At 43.3% G+C, this 20,715-nt stretch overlaps 1 protein-coding gene and 1 long non-coding RNA gene across 2 annotated transcripts; one reads left to right on the forward strand and one right to left on the reverse strand.

Annotated features, from left to right (window-relative positions):
- Window positions 1–9: 9 nt before the first annotated feature.
- On the forward strand, window positions 10–9,324 carry LOC119477751. The gene is made up of 3 exons (XR_005204309.1): window positions 10–208; window positions 8,427–8,487; window positions 8,598–9,324. It is a non-coding gene; the product is annotated as an uncharacterized LOC119477751 (long non-coding RNA).
- Window positions 1,299–20,405, reverse strand: crb2a (crumbs cell polarity complex component 2a). The gene is made up of 13 exons (XM_037751858.1): window positions 20,118–20,405; window positions 10,109–10,801; window positions 8,238–8,433; window positions 7,210–7,349; window positions 6,756–6,926; window positions 6,559–6,672; window positions 5,516–6,469; window positions 4,839–5,413; window positions 4,531–4,696; window positions 2,950–3,820; window positions 2,706–2,822; window positions 2,463–2,589; window positions 1,299–2,202 (listed from the first exon to the last, which is right to left on the reverse strand). Exons 1-13 carry the CDS (start codon window positions 20,182–20,184, stop codon window positions 1,981–1,983), a joined length of 4,413 nt encoding a protein of 1,470 aa, XP_037607786.1. The 5' UTR covers window positions 20,185–20,405; the 3' UTR covers window positions 1,299–1,980.
- Window positions 20,406–20,715: the final 310 nt, after the last annotated feature.

The raw sequence follows: 20,715 nt of genomic DNA on the forward strand, positions 1-20,715 counted from the left end.
ATGGTGCATGATCTGAATTCAGTCAGCTAGCCTCCACATTGAAGTGTCATAGAGGCAATGCCGTACATTGATTAGAATTAGAAATGTGTCAGAGGAACCACATTTTGAAGATGGGTGGTGTGTGTGGGCCGGTCTGGAACAAAATGTCCCAGTTCAGTCATGTCTTTGGGCAGAGATGTACAGATGAACAGACCGGATCAAGCAAAAGGTAAGAAAAAAGTTCTATTCCTCTGTAGGGTCCTTTCCATAATGTTGTCAGACACTTATAATAACAATCTGAGCCAAAAACAAACACTTTTAGTGGATGTAAACTGACGTTCTCCCTAAATACTGGACCAATTTAAAAAACGTAAAAAGCGTTTGACCCTTCAGAACCCATTTGACTTTATTGTTTATAATACATTGTGCACATCCTGGATTTTGTACATCAAAACAAAGATAACAGTGACATAATGTGGAGCTGACACCTACATATTTGCTAAATAATTTTGTTTGTTTAAAAAAAAACTAATACTGTGCATCAAGTTGCAGTGATTTGCAGGATATTTCATGTTTTTTCCTCCCAAATTTAAACTTTAGAATAGGTCTTTTTATGCCTTTTATTTTGGTGCAATATTTCAAACTTGCATCCTAAAAGTCTAAATACTGTACATACTGAGGAGTTCATATCATCCAACCTGGGTTTAATATATTCTTCATTCATTATAAACAAACGTTGCTACTGAAGAGGCCAAGACAGATATGAGCAGACACTCCCTTTGTGCACGCGACAGTAAAACAGTAAATCTCAAAATCCAACAAAAACAGAATAAACATAAATATACAAACTGTACAGGCTTGACACAAAGAGGTGCAGCTCTGGAAAAGTCACCGTGTGGAGTAAACTGGAAGAGGCTGCGTTCCTAACAAAGAAAACTAGACTCTGAGATCATTAACAAAATGAGAGCTCTTGAAATGAAAATAAAATTCTTCAAAAAGATATGCATCAGATGTTTTGCGTGTTTTTGTTTGGATTTTTGCCCCTCCAGTTTGTAACGGTTAATACCCTGCACAGCAGTCCTCGCCCTCTTTTGTTGCATCTTTTTTTCTAGTAAAGTTATGACTTTATTCTCATAATATTATGACTTTTTTATCATAAAGTTATGACTTTATTCTCGAAATATTACGACTTTTTTTCTCATAAAGTTATGACTTTATTCTCGTAATATTATGACTTTTTTCTCATAAAGTTATGACTTTATTCTCATAATATTACGAATTTTTTTCTTGAAATAGTACAACTTTATTCTCATTAAATTACAACTTTTTTCTCGTAATATTATGACTTTATTTTCAAAATCTCAGGTATTTTTTCCCCTCAATGTGGCCCTTATACTCCATCATCCCCGTAGCACTCTATAGAGTCAGAGCTTTCTTAGAGCCAGCGTCTAGTGGCCAATAGAGGAACTGCAGCCTCACAGCTCTGTGTATTTGCCTGTGCTGGATGCTGCGAGGGCCCCTAACATCTAATGATAATGTTTTCCTAAGAATGCATCCCAGTCTCCAGCAGCACCACAGGTGTATCATCGATCCTTTGACTAAGGAAACGCCAGAAGCCTTTTTCCACAGTTTGTGTGCTTGTAGCGCTTCACTGTGTCATGATTCTTGAAAGAAAGCCCTTTAATTGTGTTCTATAGTTGGGACTATAACAACAGGTTAAGGCCCTGCCATAGACAAACTACAGTGTGTAGAGTTCTACAATACAAGGACATGATGGGGCTGTTTCCTCAGTCGTCCTTTATCAGAAACACCAGTGACATACAGAGCAGCAGTACTGGTCAGTACCTAGTCACCACCAGGAGGGGGCTGTATCCTCCAACATACGCCCTTCAGTTCAGCCCAGAGTATTCAGAGGATGGAAAAGTTTCTCAGTGAGTCCTGTGCACCTGCCTGCAGAGCTCAGATCACCTTGAACACCCTTCATTCCTAAAGTCTTTGCGGTCAGATGAGTCTTTCCTCCGGTGGGACTTTGAGCATGCTGTCCATCTCCAGCCGAGCTCCAGCCACCTCCTGACTACTGGGGCTGTACGCGCCCTCCGACTGGCGCTTCTTCCTCGCCGTGAGCACCATGAAGGTCATGCCGATGATCATTATTAACACGCAGAAGCTGAGCAGCGGGATGGCTATCACCAGCCAGGGGATTCCTTGTTTATGGGCTTGTTTCTGCAAAAAGGCACAAGAGGGCGGAGATTGTGAAGATGTTGTGCTTCAGCTATCTGAAAACATAAACTACATGGATGTGGACCATTCTACGCCACTTCAACATTTCATAGACACAAATAAAATATGTTTTATTATTAGGGCTGTCAATCGATTAAAGTATTTAATTGTGATTAATCGCATAATTGTCCAAAATGTACCTTAAAGGGAGATTTGTAAAAAATGTTATACTCTTATCAACATGAATAATGTAACAAACATACGTTGGTGCCACAGGTTGGACCGCTGTAGCCGGGCGGACATTCACAAACAAACATGTTGAATCGATCCAAACAGGAACCGCCATTTCGACAGGGGTTAGAATGACATTCATCAAGCTCCGATTCACACCTGCAAGACAGAAAGCACATGAAGGCACATTTGGAGAAGACTTGGGCGCTGTATTCTGAATCACAAGGTTTGTTAATTAACATAAAAAGAGTTAAATCTATCATGCGTGAGCTCACCTGCTGCCTGTAAAACCTGGCACACACGAACAGTTAGCTCCCCACAGCCCATCATTGCAGATACCATCATTTTCACACTGGACATCTTCACCACACTGTATTGGAGGATAGTCCCATCTGGTGGAAAAGAAGGTGTTAAACTTTGCTTCAATGAATGAATGTTGCTTTGTGTGGACACTGCATGCTAAAGCTACAGACACCACCGCTTCTTCAAACCAATAAACAGATAGATGAGTCTACTCACTGGCAGCGAGGGCCACTGTAGGCCTTGGGGCACGTACAGGTGTACATGTTGGGTCCATCATGACAGGTGCCTCCATGTTCACAGGCGTGATGCTCACACTCGTCTAGATCCTCATCGCAGAGTGTGCCAGCATATCCAGGGTTGCAACGGCACTCGAAACCAGCCAAGTAGTCCTTACAGCTTCCATGAACACAGGGCTGAGATGCACAGTCATCAGCGTCCGTCTCACACACTTCTCCCTCCCAACCCAAGTCACAGACGCAGCTGAATTTATTAAAAAGGTCTTCGCAAGTGGCTCCGTTTACACAGGGATCTGAAGCACAAACGGGGGCGCTGGTACAACCCAAATGAATCTTCGGTTTCCCAGCTAAGTGGAACTGAGACGGCTGCGGGGCTTTATAGTCATCCACAAAAGGAAGGTAGACTCCGCCGACCCTCACTGCACCCAAGCAGCCAGTGAAGCTCTCTGCGATAACCAACGTGGCCTCCTTCTGGTTGAGAAAGCGAAGGCTTCCTGTTCGCTCCGGCACGCTGCTGGCGTCTGTGATTCCATCCACGGTGATGACCCAGGGAGAGGCTTTGCGCTCCTTCTCAGCCATCGAAATGTTCACTCGATGCCAGTTCCCGTCAGCCACTCGACGAACTCCCGTAAACGTCAGCGTCTCGCCGCTGTTGTCAATGTGGATCTCCACCCGGACCGAAGAGTCCAGCAGACCCACCATCAGCAGGTCGGAGCCCCAGGAGGCCCTCAGGAGCACAGCGTTCTCTGAACGAGTCCGCACCTCCATGTATATGTTGGAGACGGGTTCTGCCAGGGAGCCTCCAGCACTGTAGTTCACAGGGTTGTTCTCAAACGTGGCATTGTTAACACCTAAGGGTCAACATGGAGAAATATTTGTGTTATTACTTTATTGTTTGGATTTCATTTATTTTAAGGAACAGTCTGACAATTTGGATTTGCATTTGTTTGTCATTTAACCACGTATGCACCAACTTTTTCTCTCCCAATGCTGATACCACAGCTCAGGGTATCGGCTGACCCAGAGTACCAATCTGATACCAAATTAACTGGTTAATACCAGAAACCGGAAATATACTAAATTTCTCACCTCAAACACAATTACAAAGTCCGGCATTTCTACTAGGTCACTAACTCTTACGGTAGCATTTATACGTGAATGTTTATACATTGGAGTCAAAACACAATACATGCCGTACAAATGACGGAAATCAAGAAAGGTGTTCTTATTGCACACTAAATTTCTTGCACATTATCGTGGCATTCTTACGCCTTTTTGTTTTTGTGTGAACAGGCTGATTCCTTGGAGGTAATCATTTTAAAATCATGGGAAAACATTCAACCCTAAAGTATAGTAAAAAATGTCAAACTCCTAATACTACATATTACTACTACTAATAATTATTATTTGCATTATGGCAAAAAAATCTTAAAAAAACAAATAATTAGATCAGGCAAATTTAAAAGGATGTAATGTATACATACATAAGGGTTCTGGTATTGCCCAAAAAAGTATTAATTTCTGACTAGCCACAGTTATAAAATGATTAAGATGTTCTTACATTCATATCCATCAGGAAGGTCCACACAATGGCCGCCATTGACACAAGGATCACTAACGCACCACACACGTGTTTCACAGGTCTTTCCGTAGTATTCCGCTGAACACGAACACGTAAAATCGTTGAATGTGATCGTGCATTCTCCTCCGTTTTGACAAGGCTTCATCTGGAGAGGGAAGCATTGAGATTTGATGTAACCAGACACAGGGAACTCAGACAGCAAATCATCCCATTACCTACCAGTAGAACTAACTCACACTAGTTATTGTGGCATTAGGAACCGAGCATGTTAAAGAACTATTTCCTACCTTGCAAGTATCATCACTGACGCAGGCCTTCATTACATTTTCGGCATCACTTGGTAAATACACTTCCTCCTCATCCGAGCTGTTCCAGGCATCCACGTCCAGATGCACCGAGTCCAAACGAAGGTCCTGCAGGCAACCTTTGTAATGGCCCCCCCACACGTCAGAGTCCCAGTGTCCTGGAAGCCCCCCCACATAGGCCTGATCCCCACTGTTGACATTCACTTCAGGGATCTCTCCTATGCCATAGCGAAGGCCGGCGTGCTCAAAGATCACCTGTCTGTGTTGGACTTCCACCTGTAGAAGTTGCTTCTCGCCAGTGGTCACAAATATGGGAGCTGTCAGTGGGGCACTGTTCGGCAGAGAGCTGACAAAAACCCTCCCCATCCCCAGGTAGACAGAGAAGTAGACCTCTCCACCGTCCTCCTCTGTGGGTCTCCTCAGCTGGAACAGCAGCCCGTCTGGCTTTAATGACCTCAGGAAGAAGGACACGTTGAAGTTGCTCTTGTGGCTCCTGCCTACATCGTAGACACTGAAACTCATTGTGTCCTCATTGCTGTATGTCCACGAAGGGAATTCTGGCAGGAGAGAATTGGAAATTTGGAAATATATTAAATCAGGACTTTTACTTGCAACACTGTGGTTTGACAAGATTTGTCAAAAGCTTTAAACGTGCTTACCTTCAGAGCAGCTCTCACTATGGAAAGGACGGTAGCAGTCGCACTGATAGCTGGTCCACAGGTCCACACAGCGTCCATGTCCATTGCAGGGGTCAGGCTTACACCATTCAGTCTTAATGCATCCCAGCTCGTGGCCTTGGTCCTCTGGAAGTGTTTGGGGTAAGATCGGCTTAGAGTCGATCATCAGATCTTCCATACATCCAATAAAGGCTGCACCACTTAGAGAGTACTCTAAAAGCTCCTCTGGCACTCCACCTACATAAACCTGTGAGAAGGCTTCAGAGGGCTGGAAAGTTGGTTCATCAGCACCGCCATCTGTAACTCTGCATCCGTCCCTGTCACAGCCGGGGCCTTTCAGAACCAAAACCAGGCCTTCGTTATCTACAAACACATGAGCATCCCGCCAGTCTCCATCACTAACCAAACCAGGAAATGTTACATCCAATTCAGACTCCTCAGAAAAGGCTTTTGCGTGAAGACCACTGTTCACAATCTCCAAGATGAGGTGATTGTCCACATCCCCTCTGTAGAAGAGCAACATATTGGGTAAAGTTGTCCGGAAGCGTAGCTGTACCCCAAAACCACGGTGGCCGCGGTGCTCAACCTCCCTCCGGGTCCTTTCTTCTAGAAAAACCTGGATGTGAATGAATCCAGGAGTGGAGAAGGAGAAGGTTGTTCTCGTGGAGCACTGCTCGTCGTAAAAGCCGTGAGGGCACAAGCACGTGTGCCCGTGTTCTCCGCCCTCCAGCCACGGGTGGCAGGTGGCTCCGTTCTGGCATTCGTGGCCCACACAGCCGTGGAGTTTCACATCGCAGTAATCGCCTCCCCAAGGAAGTTCACCTGGCTCCGACTCGGGACAGTGGCAAGTGTAGGAGGCCCTGCCGTCCTCACACCAGCCGCCGTTCTGACAGGGCTGGCTCTCACATTCGTCGATGTCCACTTCACACAGCTCACCTGGAGGGAGATGACACTGAGGGTCAGTTATGGTGGTGGCAGACTACTAGAGGATACCACAGCAGATTCCATTTATTACAAAGACTCACCTAGGAATCCAACAGAGCATGTGCAAGTGTAGCCATTGATCTTATCCTCACAAGTGCCTCCATTCTGGCAGGGCTCCGACTCACACTCATCGATGTTGACGGAGCAGTTCTCTCCTGTAATGTAAGAGAAATGAAACGACTGTCAGAAGGTTTGAGAGATTATGGCTGATTGATTGGTTTCTTTTAGTTTTACTGACCTGCAAACCCCGGCTGACACTGGCAGATATATCCAGCTGCATCTGCAAAGCTGAGCTCCCAGTCCAGCTCCCAGTGAGACGGATCGGAGCGCTCGAAACACTCCCCGTCGTTCTCACAGGGCTGCTCGGCACACTCGTCTATATCTATCTCACAGTTTGGTCCTTCATAACCTGAAGAAAATAAATCAGAAGATGTAGTTTTATCTGTTATATTCACACTGAACACACATATGAAGTGTTCCATATGTGTCTTCTTAGATCAGTCACAAACTGTGATTCCTCACTTACATCGGAGAAGCATATTAATGAGAATATTAAAAGTAGCTTTCTTCCATCGTTCATCCATTTCTTACATTTTTTTTTATTTTTAAAACCAAACTGAGAATTTTGTTGCCTAAACCTAAAGTGACGCTACGGTACAGGAATGTCTGACGTTAAGCGTGTAGTTCAGTACCTGGCCAGCAGAGGCAGGTGTATCCGTTGACTCCCTCTAAACACGAGGAACCATGCTGACAGGGATCAGAGGCACACTCTGGGATGTCCACTTCACAGTAGTCACCCTGGAATCCTGTATCGCTGCAGTCGCATTCATAGCTGCAAGAGACACAAATGAGTTTTTACTGTATACTGCAGGATAAAAAAAATGCCGACAATGAGCAAAGACTGAACAGGAAACCTCCATGTGGGGTTTCTTAAAGCACTAGTGGGACTGCTGTTTCTTCTGTTTCAACTCATATTCAGTGGAAGACATGAACATGCCATCAAATATTCTTGATTTCCATTGACTGCAATGAGGATATAATTTAAAATAATGTCAAAAATTCAGTTTTTCAGACAAAATTCTGAAATTTACCACCTTACATCTACAGTGACTTCAAAATTGTATTATTTATTTTCAGGAACATTGGAGCTTTATTTAGCGAGGATATCCAGTAGCTGTGTACAATACTGTTTACACTAAAACGTTTTGATGCACTTTGGGCTCAATTTCTGATAATTCAAAAATCTGGCTGGATCGTTTGTGGAGGAAAGTCTGAAGATGCAACGGAGCAATTTTTGAGAAAAACAGAATGATGAACTTCCTAATTCCTGCCTTATTGAAGCATATGAACATTTCCGCTGACTTGGGCCTACAGTTTGGGTGGAAGTTGCAAAGTGCTAGCACGTACGGCTGATTTGTTATCAACAAATTTTAAAAAATGTTCACTTTTCAAAGTTTTAAACTTTAGGCGTTTGCTGTAGCGCCACCAAACGTCTGAGCCCACAAAACCATTTGATGAAGTTTAGCATGGGACTGGAAATATGTGCAAAGTTGGGTTTATTTTCATGCATGGGAAGGTAGGTTTCCTAGGAAGAAGAAGTAAAAGGTGCAATACTAATAAGGGGGAACATCTGATGGAGCAGCACATGGCCACCGGAGCCCCACCATGCACAAGCTGTCTTTCAAAATCTTTACTGAAGCAGCTTGTTGTTTGGGCCTACCTGTTCACCATGTCGTGACAGACAGCTCCGTTCAGGCAGGGCTCGCTGGCACACTCATCCACGTCAACCTCGCAGTCGATGCCGTCGAACCCGGGCAGACACTCGCAGGAGTACGTGGCGATCAGGTCTTGGCAGGTGGCTCCGTTGCGGCAGGGGCTGGACTCACACTCGTCTATTTCAAATTCACAGTTGACTCCTGGTGGAGGAAGAGGAGGAAGTCAGTGATGATGGAATGAAGTCATCATATCTGGTAAATCTATTGTTTAGAGTCAAATGATTTGTCACATTTTTATAAATCAACACAGCAACCACACTGATCTGCCCTAATGTCTTTATCAGTCCGTCTATTCTTGTCTCCAGATACCCGCGATGATTCTCCAAACAAACTGATAGAGTGACAGGGGAATGCAGCAGTGTTGATCTCACCCGACCCCTCACAGATAACACAAAGCTCCTCTGACACAGAGCAGGCTCGTGGAGAAAGAAAGGAGTGCAAGAAAAGCAAGATGGGAGTGTTTCCTCTCACTCTGCACGGAGACTTTATCTGAGCTGCAGATAAGACGCCTGACTAACAACATCTTACCGTGCACTTAAAATGCTCCTCGTGCCCAGTTTATCGGGAACAGACCAAACATTAACAGCTGATGGTGAGGAACAAGTAGTAGAAAAACAAATAAATGCTGTCAGCGAACAGAAAGTCCGTGTCTCAGCTACTGATGTGTTCTTTGAGGAGATGAGTAATGATGACGTAAAATTAAACATCTTCACTCACAGCTCCAAATACACATGCAGGAGGCTGAGCTTCTACCTCTGACCAATATGAAGTTCTATTATTGAATTTTTACTACCTGCAACTGTTCAGATTGTTTTTTCAGGTCAGGTTGGACCATATAGGTGCAAGTTTTGAAAGATTCATGTACATTTCAGTGCATAAAAAAAATTGTGAGGATATATCATCACTCCCCGAGACGCCCCCGCAGCTAGGCTGAGCAGTATGAAAGCGGTAGTAGACAGTATATTTTTGGCATCATTGGGCATCAAAAATGCCATAATAACCTTTCAGCATATTGTAATCCAAGTGTTCTGAGAGAAAACTAGACTTCTGCACTTCCTCAAGGCTCTGTTTTTAGGCCCATGACAGGAGACTTTGGCCAATCACAGGTCCATACTTGCCAACCTTGACACCTTAAAAAAAGGGAGGATTTCAAAACCATGGTGGTCTGGGGGTCCTCCTCCAGAAAATGAATTCCAGAGATTTTTTTTCCTGCATTCTGGTGACTTTTGTCATAGATCGGGAGAAATACGGGAGAATTGTGACCCCCGGGAGGAAACTGGGAGAGGGCAATGAAAAACGGGAGTCTCCCGGGAAAATCGGGAGGGTTGGCAAGTATGCACAGGTCATTTCAGAGAGAGAGCGTTCCTATTGGCTGTGCTTCTGCTGGTGGGTGTTGTTCGGTATTTCCTCAACTGATCTCAACATGGCTTCCGGGTCACAAACTTTCTCATTTTACAGCTAAACTGTGCACTACAAGATGTTTCTAAAGACATTTGAGGCGAGAAATAGGCATTAACTTAACAGAATATTGATTCATATTTGATCAGCGCTGCCTAGTTTGACCGTTTGATCGGAGTTAGCGAGTGATTGACAGCTGCTCAGAGATGGCAGACTCCAGATCGGCTCTGATTGGATGTTTTCCTCCAGTCTGTGAAATCTTACAGATGCCGTTAGGAGCACCGGATTACCTGTCTCATGCACTACTGTCACGATATAGTGACCGTTTTCCCAGTTGACTGGTACTGTATGTTTGTAATTTAAGTATTGTACTGTACATCCATGTGTGTTTGTGTGTGTGTGTGACTTTTGGATGTACCTTCGAAGCCCACCAGGCACTCACACTCATAGTGGTCCTTCTCATTGATGCAGGTGGCGTTGTTCTCACAGGGTCGTGAAGCACACTCGTTGATGTCGATTTCACAGTTGTAACCCTGAAAACCCGGCACACAGAAGCAGTGGAACTTTGCCACTCCGTCTATACAGATCGCTCCGTTCTGACAGGGCTCCGACGAACACTCGTTCACGTCTTCCTCGCACGTCTTCCCCTCGAATCCCGGCGCGCAGCGGCATTCGAAGCCCTCTCGTCGTAGTTCACAAATCCCGTTGTTCCTGCAGGGTTCGTCGATGCAGTCGGTCACGTGCGTCATGCAGTCCCATCCTCCGAACCCGGGAGGACATCTGCAGAAGTATCCGTTGAGCTGGTCTACGCACAGAGAGCGGGGTTCGGAGCACGGGTTGCTCTGACATTCGTCCACCTCTTCTGTGCAGTTATCACCTGTTAGTCCATCCGGGCAGATGCAGTGGTATTGTGCGGTGCCAGGGGTGCTGGTGCAGTCCTCACATGGAGCAAAGGAGCAGGCGTCATAGAGTTCATCACAGTTTTTGCCCATGTATCGGACCCCGTTTCTGGTGCAGATACAGGCGTAATCGTCCATGGTGTCCACACAGGTAGCTTCATTCTGGCATGGGGCAGACAAACATTTGTCTGAAGTGGCATTGCAGAGGATTCCTGAAAAACAAAGGAAATGTTATGCTAAGGATGAATTCATGCATGTTAAGAACATATCTACTACAGAGCAGTGTTTCCTCAAGGTGTCTCAGAAACACTTCATTTTACAGGTCCGCAAATTTCATGGTAATTAGGTGATAATTAGCAAGTAACCTATTTGAAATTTCTTTGGAATTACTGCCAAATTACCCCAATATTTACCTCAAAATTGATAAAAAATTACTTTATTATAAACATTATTTAATAATGTCTCCATTAGCAGCAACAAAGTGGAAGTGGATGACCGGAAATGACCCAGTCATCCATGATGATCCTGCTCATTTTAGGACCTGATGACCAAGTGTGACTGAAATAAATCACCTGCTTTGCTTTTAAACCTGTTACACTTATTCATTCTGACATTCCCTCTAATCTGCTCTCACTATCTTGGTACGAGAGTCCTGGCACTGATGTTCGGATGTAGACGTGTTAAATCCTGACACATACTGTACAGCTAAACTTCCGATCCGCCAAGGGGGTTACGCTTACGGTTTGGTTCATTCGTCTGTTTGTCAGCAGGATTACGGAGAAACTACAAGCCAGATTTTCATGGAACTTGGTGGAAGGGTGTAGCATGCGCCAAGGAAGAACCCATTAAATTGTGGATCTGAATCACGTGGCGGAGACATGCATTATTTTTGACTTTTGTTAACATTGGGAGATATGGCATGGCCTTGGCGGAGGTCTGCAATCTCCAAGTGCCCTTCTAGTTTTAGGTATTAATTCTTGACTCAAGCCACTCCAGCCTTTCCTGCAACTCCAGATCAGTTGATAATGATTGCGAAAAAAACGTTCTAATGTCCAAGACATTGTCTGAACTAAAAGACAAAAGCTGTGTGTGTCAGTGTGCTGACTTGCCCCAAGACTGCATGTGATTATCATAAAGTGGGCATGTCTGTAAAGGGGAGACTCGTGGGTACCCATAGAACCCATTTTCATTCACATATCTTGAGGTCAGAGGTCAAGGGACCCCTTTGAAAATGGCCATGCCAGTTTTTCCTCGCCAAAAGTTTTTCGCAAGTTTGGAGCGTTATTTAACCTCCTTCACGACAAGCTAGTATGACATGGTTGGTACGAATGGATTCCTCAGGTTTTTCTAGTTTCATGATACTTGTATCTTCTCTCTAGCTTTAAAACTGAGCTACAACCTAATAATCGCAAGTTGCGTTAATGCGTTAAAGGAATTAGTGGCATTAAAACGAATTTGGGTTAACGTGTTACTATTGCGTTAACTTTGACAGCCCTAATAAAAATGATTACAGTTTAAAATATAACATGCACATGTAAGTGTGTCTTAATAAATCCAAAATAGCCAAAAAAAAAGCCCCAGGCAGTGAGCATCAGCAGGCGTTCCAACACCTCATTTGTCTTATACCATAACCCATCACCCCATGATTGAAGTTTTTCTTTATTTTTGACATGCTCTTTGTCAGCTGGGAACGCCTCGGGATACACCAGTCAGAGCTTGTTAATGTGGCACGGGAAAGGGGAGTTTGGGGTCCCCTGCTGGAGCTGTTGCCCCCGCGACCCGACCCCGGATAAGCGGATGAGTGAGTGAGTGAGTGGCAGCTGATCTCAGGTCAAAAGCTCCTGCAGGGGGATGCTGGTAGGTAGGACTAGGGGACCTACCCAGGAGCCCATTGTTTTATAATCTGGCCTAGAGGGGCCACTTGTGGGATTTTTATTGTTGTTTCACAACATTCAGGCACAAGTTTCACTGTTAATGAGCACAAAAGGCTGGTCCTTTTATTAGCCATCAATGTGTTTCTTGTCTCAATTAGCTTGTAGCCAGTGCAAATAATGACTGTACTGTGCATTATCCTCCATGAATAGCCACTCTCTCAGCCCGGGGGGACGTTCTTTATGTCACTGTGGAGTTACAATACATATGCTGTCTCCCCTCGCCAGCCAATGCCACAAGGTCTCTGGGGAATCAGTCCACATTCCTTTTATTAGGGCAATCTCAACACGCCGTCCAAAATCCCCCCGCCCCCCATCCACTATACGCCCAGCCTCCCAGCCCCCAACACTTTGATCAGTGTCCTGTTTGCAAATCCTCACTGAAGTGGAAGATATTAACAGTGAAGGGAGTTATGGAGGGGAAGAAGGAGGGGGCAGAGAGAGACAGAGAATATTTAATGAGATAAACTAGTGGTGAGAAAGTCACTTTTATTAGTTGTTGCAAAAGTTTGGCCATCATTGGGCTTTTTGCAAGAACAAGAGAGAGATAAAATCAGATTATTTAACCTTTCAGAAACCCATAAATATGTTTGGCACCTCTTACTGTATCATTACAGGCAGAAGAGATCAGATCGTGAGTGAGGATATATTAATACAAACACATGATTACAACTTCATAAAGACAAAGCTGAGTCAAAACCAAGACTAACATAAGTTGTATTCTCTCCCTGAGGATCAAGCTCAATGAGCAGGTGTCCAGTGTTTGTTATTTGAACTCAGCTATGTTATACACTAGCTCATTCAGGACAATCCATTTGGTTTAAAGGCCATGAAAACTACATTTTCTTAAAGGTGCTAAATACGGGATTGGTAGCATTTCTATTGCCTCTCAACGGCTCTCAACATGGTGGCTTGCAGCTAACGATGCTAACGGTGCTAACTCTGCAAACAATGGGGAAAGTGCTGACCGAGATAACAGTGTTAACCTGGGGGGAACCGGAAGGTGGGGTCTACGCTTTAGTGACAACGGGTTCACATCAATGAGCCGCACTCTTGCTGCAAGATCACAGGGTTTGTGCCAGGATTTGTCTGCTCTGAGGTTGTCAAAGTTACATTTGCACATGTATAATTAAAATCATAATAACACACTTACTGGATAATTGGAATTAGATTCCAGTGGTGGCTGCGGAGGATTGTTTCCAACACATGTGATCCAAACATTTATAATAAGAGTGTTGCAAAGTCCAAAAGTCAATATTTATTGGGAAAAGATAGATGTAATCATTTCCAAAATTAATCACACATTTTTTATATGTTCAAAATGTACCTTAAATAGAGATTTGTTAAGTATTTAAGTTGGCAAATATGCTTGCTTTATGCAAATGCATGTACAGTATATATTTAATACTGGAAATCAATTAACAAAACAAAACAATGACCAATATTTTTTTATTTCATTTAGCCTCCTTCGCGACAAGCAACAGCAATATAACAAGGTTGGTACCAATGGATTCCTCAGGTTTTCTTGCTTCACATGATGCCAGTATCTTCTCTCTAGCTTTAAAACTGACCTACAACCTAAAAATCGCAAGTTGCGTTAAAGAAATTAGTGGCGTTAAAACGAATTTGCGTAAACACGTTATTGCGTTGACTTTGACCAAAATAGCCCCTAAATGCCCCAGGCAGTGAGCATCAGCAGTCGTTCCAACACCTCATTTGTCCTATACCATAACCCATAACCCCATGATTGAACTTTTCTATACATTCCACATGCTCTTTGGCAGCTGGTCTCAGGTCTGCCCGGTAAATGCAGCTTTACAACCGTGGCCCAGTGTCACCCTTCTGAAGCAGAAGGTTGTTGTCATTACCAATCGTTGTCGATGTACATCTTCCCCTCAGTGTTAACTGTAGACACTAACCGTGTTTGAATTTAACAGATTACAGTGGGCTGTATAGGGGAGTGTTAGCTGCCCGCCTGCGGACTAGAAGAGTCCCAGGTGGCTGTCGAGGGTTTCAAGATTAGGCTCAAGTCTCCCTGATGTGAGAAGGAGACCAGGATAAACATGCTAATTGATTGAGGAGGTGATCCTTTGCTTGCTTGATAAGAAACTTAACATAAGTGCTGTTTGGTCAAACATTGGTCGAGAAACACCGTCCAATTATGTGTTATTAGGAAGGTTCACAATGTGAGTGTGCATATTTACAAGTTCAAATCCTTGATTTCATTGATGTCCATTCGAAAATTCTGATCGTGATGTTTCCGTGTCCAACCCTGTCTCCTACAAAATTACGTTCCTGTTCAACACAAAACAATGACAAATATTGTCCAGAAACCCTCACAGGTACTGCATTTAGCATAAACAATATGCTCAAATCATAAAAACTGCAGTCCAACAGGTAACAACAGCTGTCAGTGTGTCAGTGTGCTGACTTGACTATGACTTGCCCAATACTGCATGTAATTATCATAAAGTGGGCATGTCTGTAAAGGGGAGACTCGTGGGTACCCATCGAAACCATTTTCATTCACATATCTTGAGGTCAGAGGTCAAAGGAGCCCTTTGAAAATTGCCATGACAGTTTTTCTCGCCAAAATTTAGCGTAGGTTTGGAGCGTTATTTAGCCTCCTTCCTGACATGCTAGTATGACATGGTTGGTACCAATTGACTCCTCATACTCATGCCAGTATCTGCAGCTTCAACCAGTTTAATTTCTTCTGGTTTTCAAAAACCCATCGGATTTTTAAGAGGTTCATTTAAAATCGCAAGATGCGTTAAAGAAATTTGTGTTAACACTTTATTATCACGTCAACTTTGACAGCCCTAGTTTAAACAATATGTTTTAGCCATTCTTATTAGAGCAAAAGGGGCATCTGATGATGGAGATGGTTTAATGTTAGCTTGTAAACTAGCTACTTGTGAAACAATCCGGTCGTACACTTCATCTCTCAACTCCAGTCTCGCATCTTACGTTGCTAATCAGACTTAATCAGACTATAAACAATGAGCAGTGAACGGAAAAGAAAGTCTTGGCCCGGATATCCTCTGGCTACACCAGAGCCCCAGAAATATAGCGCCTTGCCCCCTGCAGAGGCTTAACGTCGTCAGACCGAGATTAAGGGTTAGGCAACTTAATTACTTGGTTAAGGTTAGGTAAAGATCACATTTACAGTGAATAAAAAAGCAAACATTAATTGCAGGTCTCTGATAGGAGGGTACATAAGGACACACTACTGAATGCAAATTGCTATGATACTGTATTTCTCATTAAAGTATAATGACGCTATAAAACTAGATAAAAATCAATGCAAATAAAAAATGTAATCTTAAAAAGCCTACATTTGACATTTAAAATACTGATTATTTTTTGTGATAATAACCAAATATTTTCTGGTTTTATATGTATTTAGATGTGTAATCATGTCTGTTGCTCATTCTCTCATTTTTGTCTCTTCTTCGTCACTGCTTCGGTTTTCACTGTTTCCCCCCGTTTTTATCCACGTCTTCACCTTCTCCTCCTCCACACTCCCCCACTTCTAATCTTCATCCTACTTTTTCTCCCCCTCTTTCACCCGAACAGGTTTGATGGCCTGCCTGACCTCCAGAGCCTTTCCATGTTGTAATCCCTCTGGCCTCTTTGGGCCAATCCCCTTGCTCCTCTAATCTCCGGTAGGCAGGATACCTGCACAGATTACAGCTTCAATCCACCCTCTAGCATGTGTCCACTATCTGTCACCATATTGACTCTCACATACTCTTCTCACATACTCCTTATTATCAGGCTTCTCCAATAAGTCTCTTAAGACTCTCCAGTTAATCCAGAAAGTTGCAGCACGTGTACTGACGAGGAAAAGGGATGATATTTCTCTTTTTCTATTAGCTTCTCTGCACTGGCTCTCAGTAAAATCCAGAATATAATTTAAAATCATCCTCCTCACCTACAAAGCCCTAAACGTTCAGGCAACAATATATCTTAAAGAGCTCAGAGTACCCTATTACCTAACACTGCCCAACATTTAAGAGTAGGTTTAAGACTTTCCTCTTTGATAACACTTAGAGTTAGGGCTGGCCCAAGGCTGGCTCAGGCTGCCTTGGACCAGCCCCTAGTTATGCAGCTATAGGCCTAGACTGCCGGGGGGACTTCCTATGACACACTAATGGTACGTATGTGTACGTCCCAGCATTGGACGCTTGATGGGCTGCCACTAGACACAAGGCACCTGATTGGACGAACGCTTTCCCTCGAGGGCTGCTGCTCCCAGCTTTCAAACCCGAAAAAATATGGCGGCTCGTTTGCAAACTTTCTTCTCTTATTTCATGATAATAGTTGTGAAAACATTTTATGCGAGAAATAAGCCATGCAGTTGCTGAATGTGTCTTTATTTTAGATCAACAACATTTAGTTTAAAAGTTTCTCAGGAGTTTCCAAAAACGGAGAGTCGTGTCGGACGCCCGTGTTTTGCATAAAGTAGCCTAGACCTTAACTTTATGCAAATGACGAGCGGCCGACGTGACGGTCCTTATCTCGAATCACGCCGCCACGCTACCAGAATGCATTGTACAGCTGCTTACATAGACAATGAATGGGAAGCGTGGAAAGGACGGAGCCTAAGGACACGTACCCTGAGCTCCTCTCTCCTTCTTTCTCTCTCCATCTGTATGCATTCATGTCCCATTCATGCATGTTACTTGATTTCTTCCCTGAAGTCTTTGTGCTTTCTCGTCTTGCATGGCTCTGCACAAGGTTTCTACCCGTTAAAGGGACGTTTTTTCTCGCCACTGTTCCACCTAGTGCATGCTCATGGGGGATCTCTTGTTGGGTCTCTAAATTATAGAGTACGATCTAGACCTGCTCATTCCTGTAGCACTCTATGTAGGAGAAATCTACAGATGCAGATAGACAAAGTAGTAAATCACCTAATATGTTCCATGTTATGGAAGCAAAATAGCCAAAAATCGCAAAATTGACCAGTGCTTGAAAAAACCTTGAATACAGATTTAAACTGGAGCACAAACCCAGACACACACACGCAGTGTCACATACAACATTACGACCTGTCCATCATTCAAGGTAATCCACGAAATACCCACACAAGGTTGATCCTGACTGTTCAGACACCTACAGTATCAGACGTGACACAGAGGACACAGATCAGACAGTGGGGACAGATGTCTCATTCACCTGACACAGCTCTGGTTAATACTGTCACACCCGGAGTGTTTAAGACGCATGCCATATACCCCTCTCTCTCCTCTGGTTTCCTGTCTGCCTCTCTACCATCAACTGGTGAGAAAGCTCCTAAACTGTTTTAAAAAGCAGCATTGTTATCATCTTCTTTTGAGGTCCACAGCTCAGCTACTGCGTTCCACAAACAGAGCGTTCTGTCTGTCACTCTCAATGATATCATCCTTTAAACTGCAATAATCTGTCTTTTGTCTCTGACCTCCCTCTGAGTCAGATTAGCAGCTAATCTAGTTTTAATTTCTGTAAATGAAATGACGAGCATGAAGCAGACAGAAAGCAGAGCTTGTCTACACTTTGCTGTAATAAAAGAGGCACTGGGTTCTATAAATACAAACATCAACAACTGGGTTCAGGCTCTGGAGTTCATTAAATTACACTGTTAAATATGACTGTGCATGCGAGCTCATATCATCATATCTCATCACTGGATCATGCAGCCCAGTCGCACAGCAGTTTATGAAATTATCACAGAATTAATGCATTTATTTGTGTAAATAGACACAAATTTCAAATTTTTTTCATGATGGTCAGCACAAAATCAATTTGTATGTAATCCACATAATTGGGAGCGGTGAACGCCTTGTAGGGAGGAAGAGCACTGTTTGTGTCCCGTGTGAAACCACAAGTCAAAGTTGGTTTATAAGTCAAGTAACTTCTGTATAAGTTATGGCACTTCCGGTGTTATTAAAAACCCAAACTGCAGCCAAGTAGAAACTAAGTAGTTTGTTGCCTAAACCTAACCAAGGTTTATTTTGAAAAGACTGGAGTGGAAATTGACACGTGCGTCACCTGTTGCTGGACATTCAAAGTCGTGCTGAGCGTCACAAAAAAAGGGAAATTCGTGTCTATGTACACGAATCAAATAGATTAAACTGCCGTGAGACTGTGTTGGATGTATGATGTGCCTCAAGGGTCGCGATAAAAGAATGAATGTTTCAAAGATTTTGCCCAAACAGACCATATCAAATAAAAGATTCATCTGATGTGTAATTGCAAATTAGTGCAGTTTATTGTTCTCATCACCCAAAGATCCCCATCAGCCTACATCTCGCTTTTTCAACGATGAAACAATCCAAAATCAAGTGTTTTAGCTTTCATACTGCACAACCCTTTCCCTTATTGCTCTTATCCTTCTCCTCCACCTCCTTTAAACCAGTTTAATTTCATTTATTAAAGTAACATTATCAAGAAACCTGCACGTTTACTTTCACCTTTACATGAGTCGTACTAGTGAACCAAGAGCAGGATCTGCTTTACTATATTTGGTTTGGATGATGAGCATCACCTGCTTTTCTATCTTTCTCTGTCACAAATCAATTTAATACGTATCATCGTATAATAAATTGTGATATATTGAGATTTTTTAAATCTAATTTTAGGAAAAGTGTCATAGTATAACGAACACACCACCATAGGCATTAAATCTGAGTAAATATTTCTGAACAGTGAGCCCTGAGTCATATTATAGAGATGAGTTTTCTGTCTGATGTTTCTTTGGCATTCAAAAATCAAACTCGATGGAACATTACTTAAACAAAAAAAACAACAAAATGTAAACTCTCTGGCCCTTTTGTGACCTCATTCTGCTCCTCCATTCATGCGCAGACAGATATGAATGAGATTCTCATCCCTGTTTGCTCTGTTTTGAGTGTGCATGACTGAGAGCACTGCCTCCGATTCTGAACCAGTCATGTGTCAAATCTGATAGAAAGCTAGAGCTAGTAGAAAAAACAAAACTGAAATAAATGTAGCCTACAAACATCTTCTTCAATCAACGATCGAATCATGAACCAGCTGCCAATGTTTGAGACTCCAGGGAAGATATTTGTCCACAAAACATCACGCAGCGTCAGTAATTACAGTAATTATCCTCCGCATGCTCGAGGATCCTCAGTATTGTGAAAATCCACTGGATACACGCCAATCCTCTCATCATTGTTGTAAGTAACAAAGGACGAACCACCCCCAACTTGTCTCCATCTATTTGAGTCTCCTATAATATAGTGGGAGCATAAAACAGTCCAATAAGCACCTCCCAAAACCATCTTGTGCACCGTTGATAGAGCAGCACCTCTGAGAGGGACAATCCTGAGGCCAGTCAACCAGTGAATGATAAAACACGAGCACTAATATGTATTCTGTTGCTTTCAGTATGTGAGGTAGAATAGTTCCTGTGGATATCTACATCCTTGTAATAACTCTTTCTGTGTAACCTGTTGCTTTCACAGGAGAAAAGGGATTAAACACTAACTTCAAACAACATGTAACCACACAGAATCTCCCCTCAGTACTTTAACATTCAATTACAATTACACAGAAATGATCATACACTTCAAAACTGAACTGTACTCACCCCATTTGAACATCATCATCGTCAGCAGTAGTGTCTTTAGATTCAGATGAACTTTCCCCAGCTCCATGGTAAAGCCACTAGGTGATATTTAGGGGGGAAAAAGTAGAAGTGAGAAGTCCCTAATGTGGTGACATGCTGCTGTGTGGTGGAGACGCTCCTCACTGTGTTGCTGTTGCCCTGTGTTTAGAGGCTGGCATGTTACACACTGCCCATGCTTGGCTACTAATGAGTGCAGCACCGGACTCAAACAGACAGCCCTCCTCCCTGCTCTGCACTCACAGAGTGTAATCAGCCATGAGAGCGGAGAGACGACAGGAAAACATGAGCTGGATTAACACCTGCTAATACGCATGCTCATTCCCTGAGCTCCTTTTGAAAAGGGAGGTTACTCTCTCTATGACGCCCGTGTTTAGAAGGCATTATAGATATTAGGGCTGTCAATTGATTCAGACATTTAATCCCGATTCATTTTTATCTGTTCAAATTTAACCTTAACGGGAGACTCATGGGTATCCATTGAACCCATTTTCATTCACATATCTTGAGGTCAGAGGTCAAGGGACCCCTTTGAAAATGGTCATGCCAGTTTTTCCTTGCC

The sequence above is a fragment of the Sebastes umbrosus genome, chromosome 19 (genome assembly GCF_015220745.1).
Source record: "Sebastes umbrosus isolate fSebUmb1 chromosome 19, fSebUmb1.pri, whole genome shotgun sequence".
NCBI lineage: Eukaryota > Metazoa > Chordata > Actinopteri > Perciformes > Sebastidae > Sebastes > Sebastes umbrosus.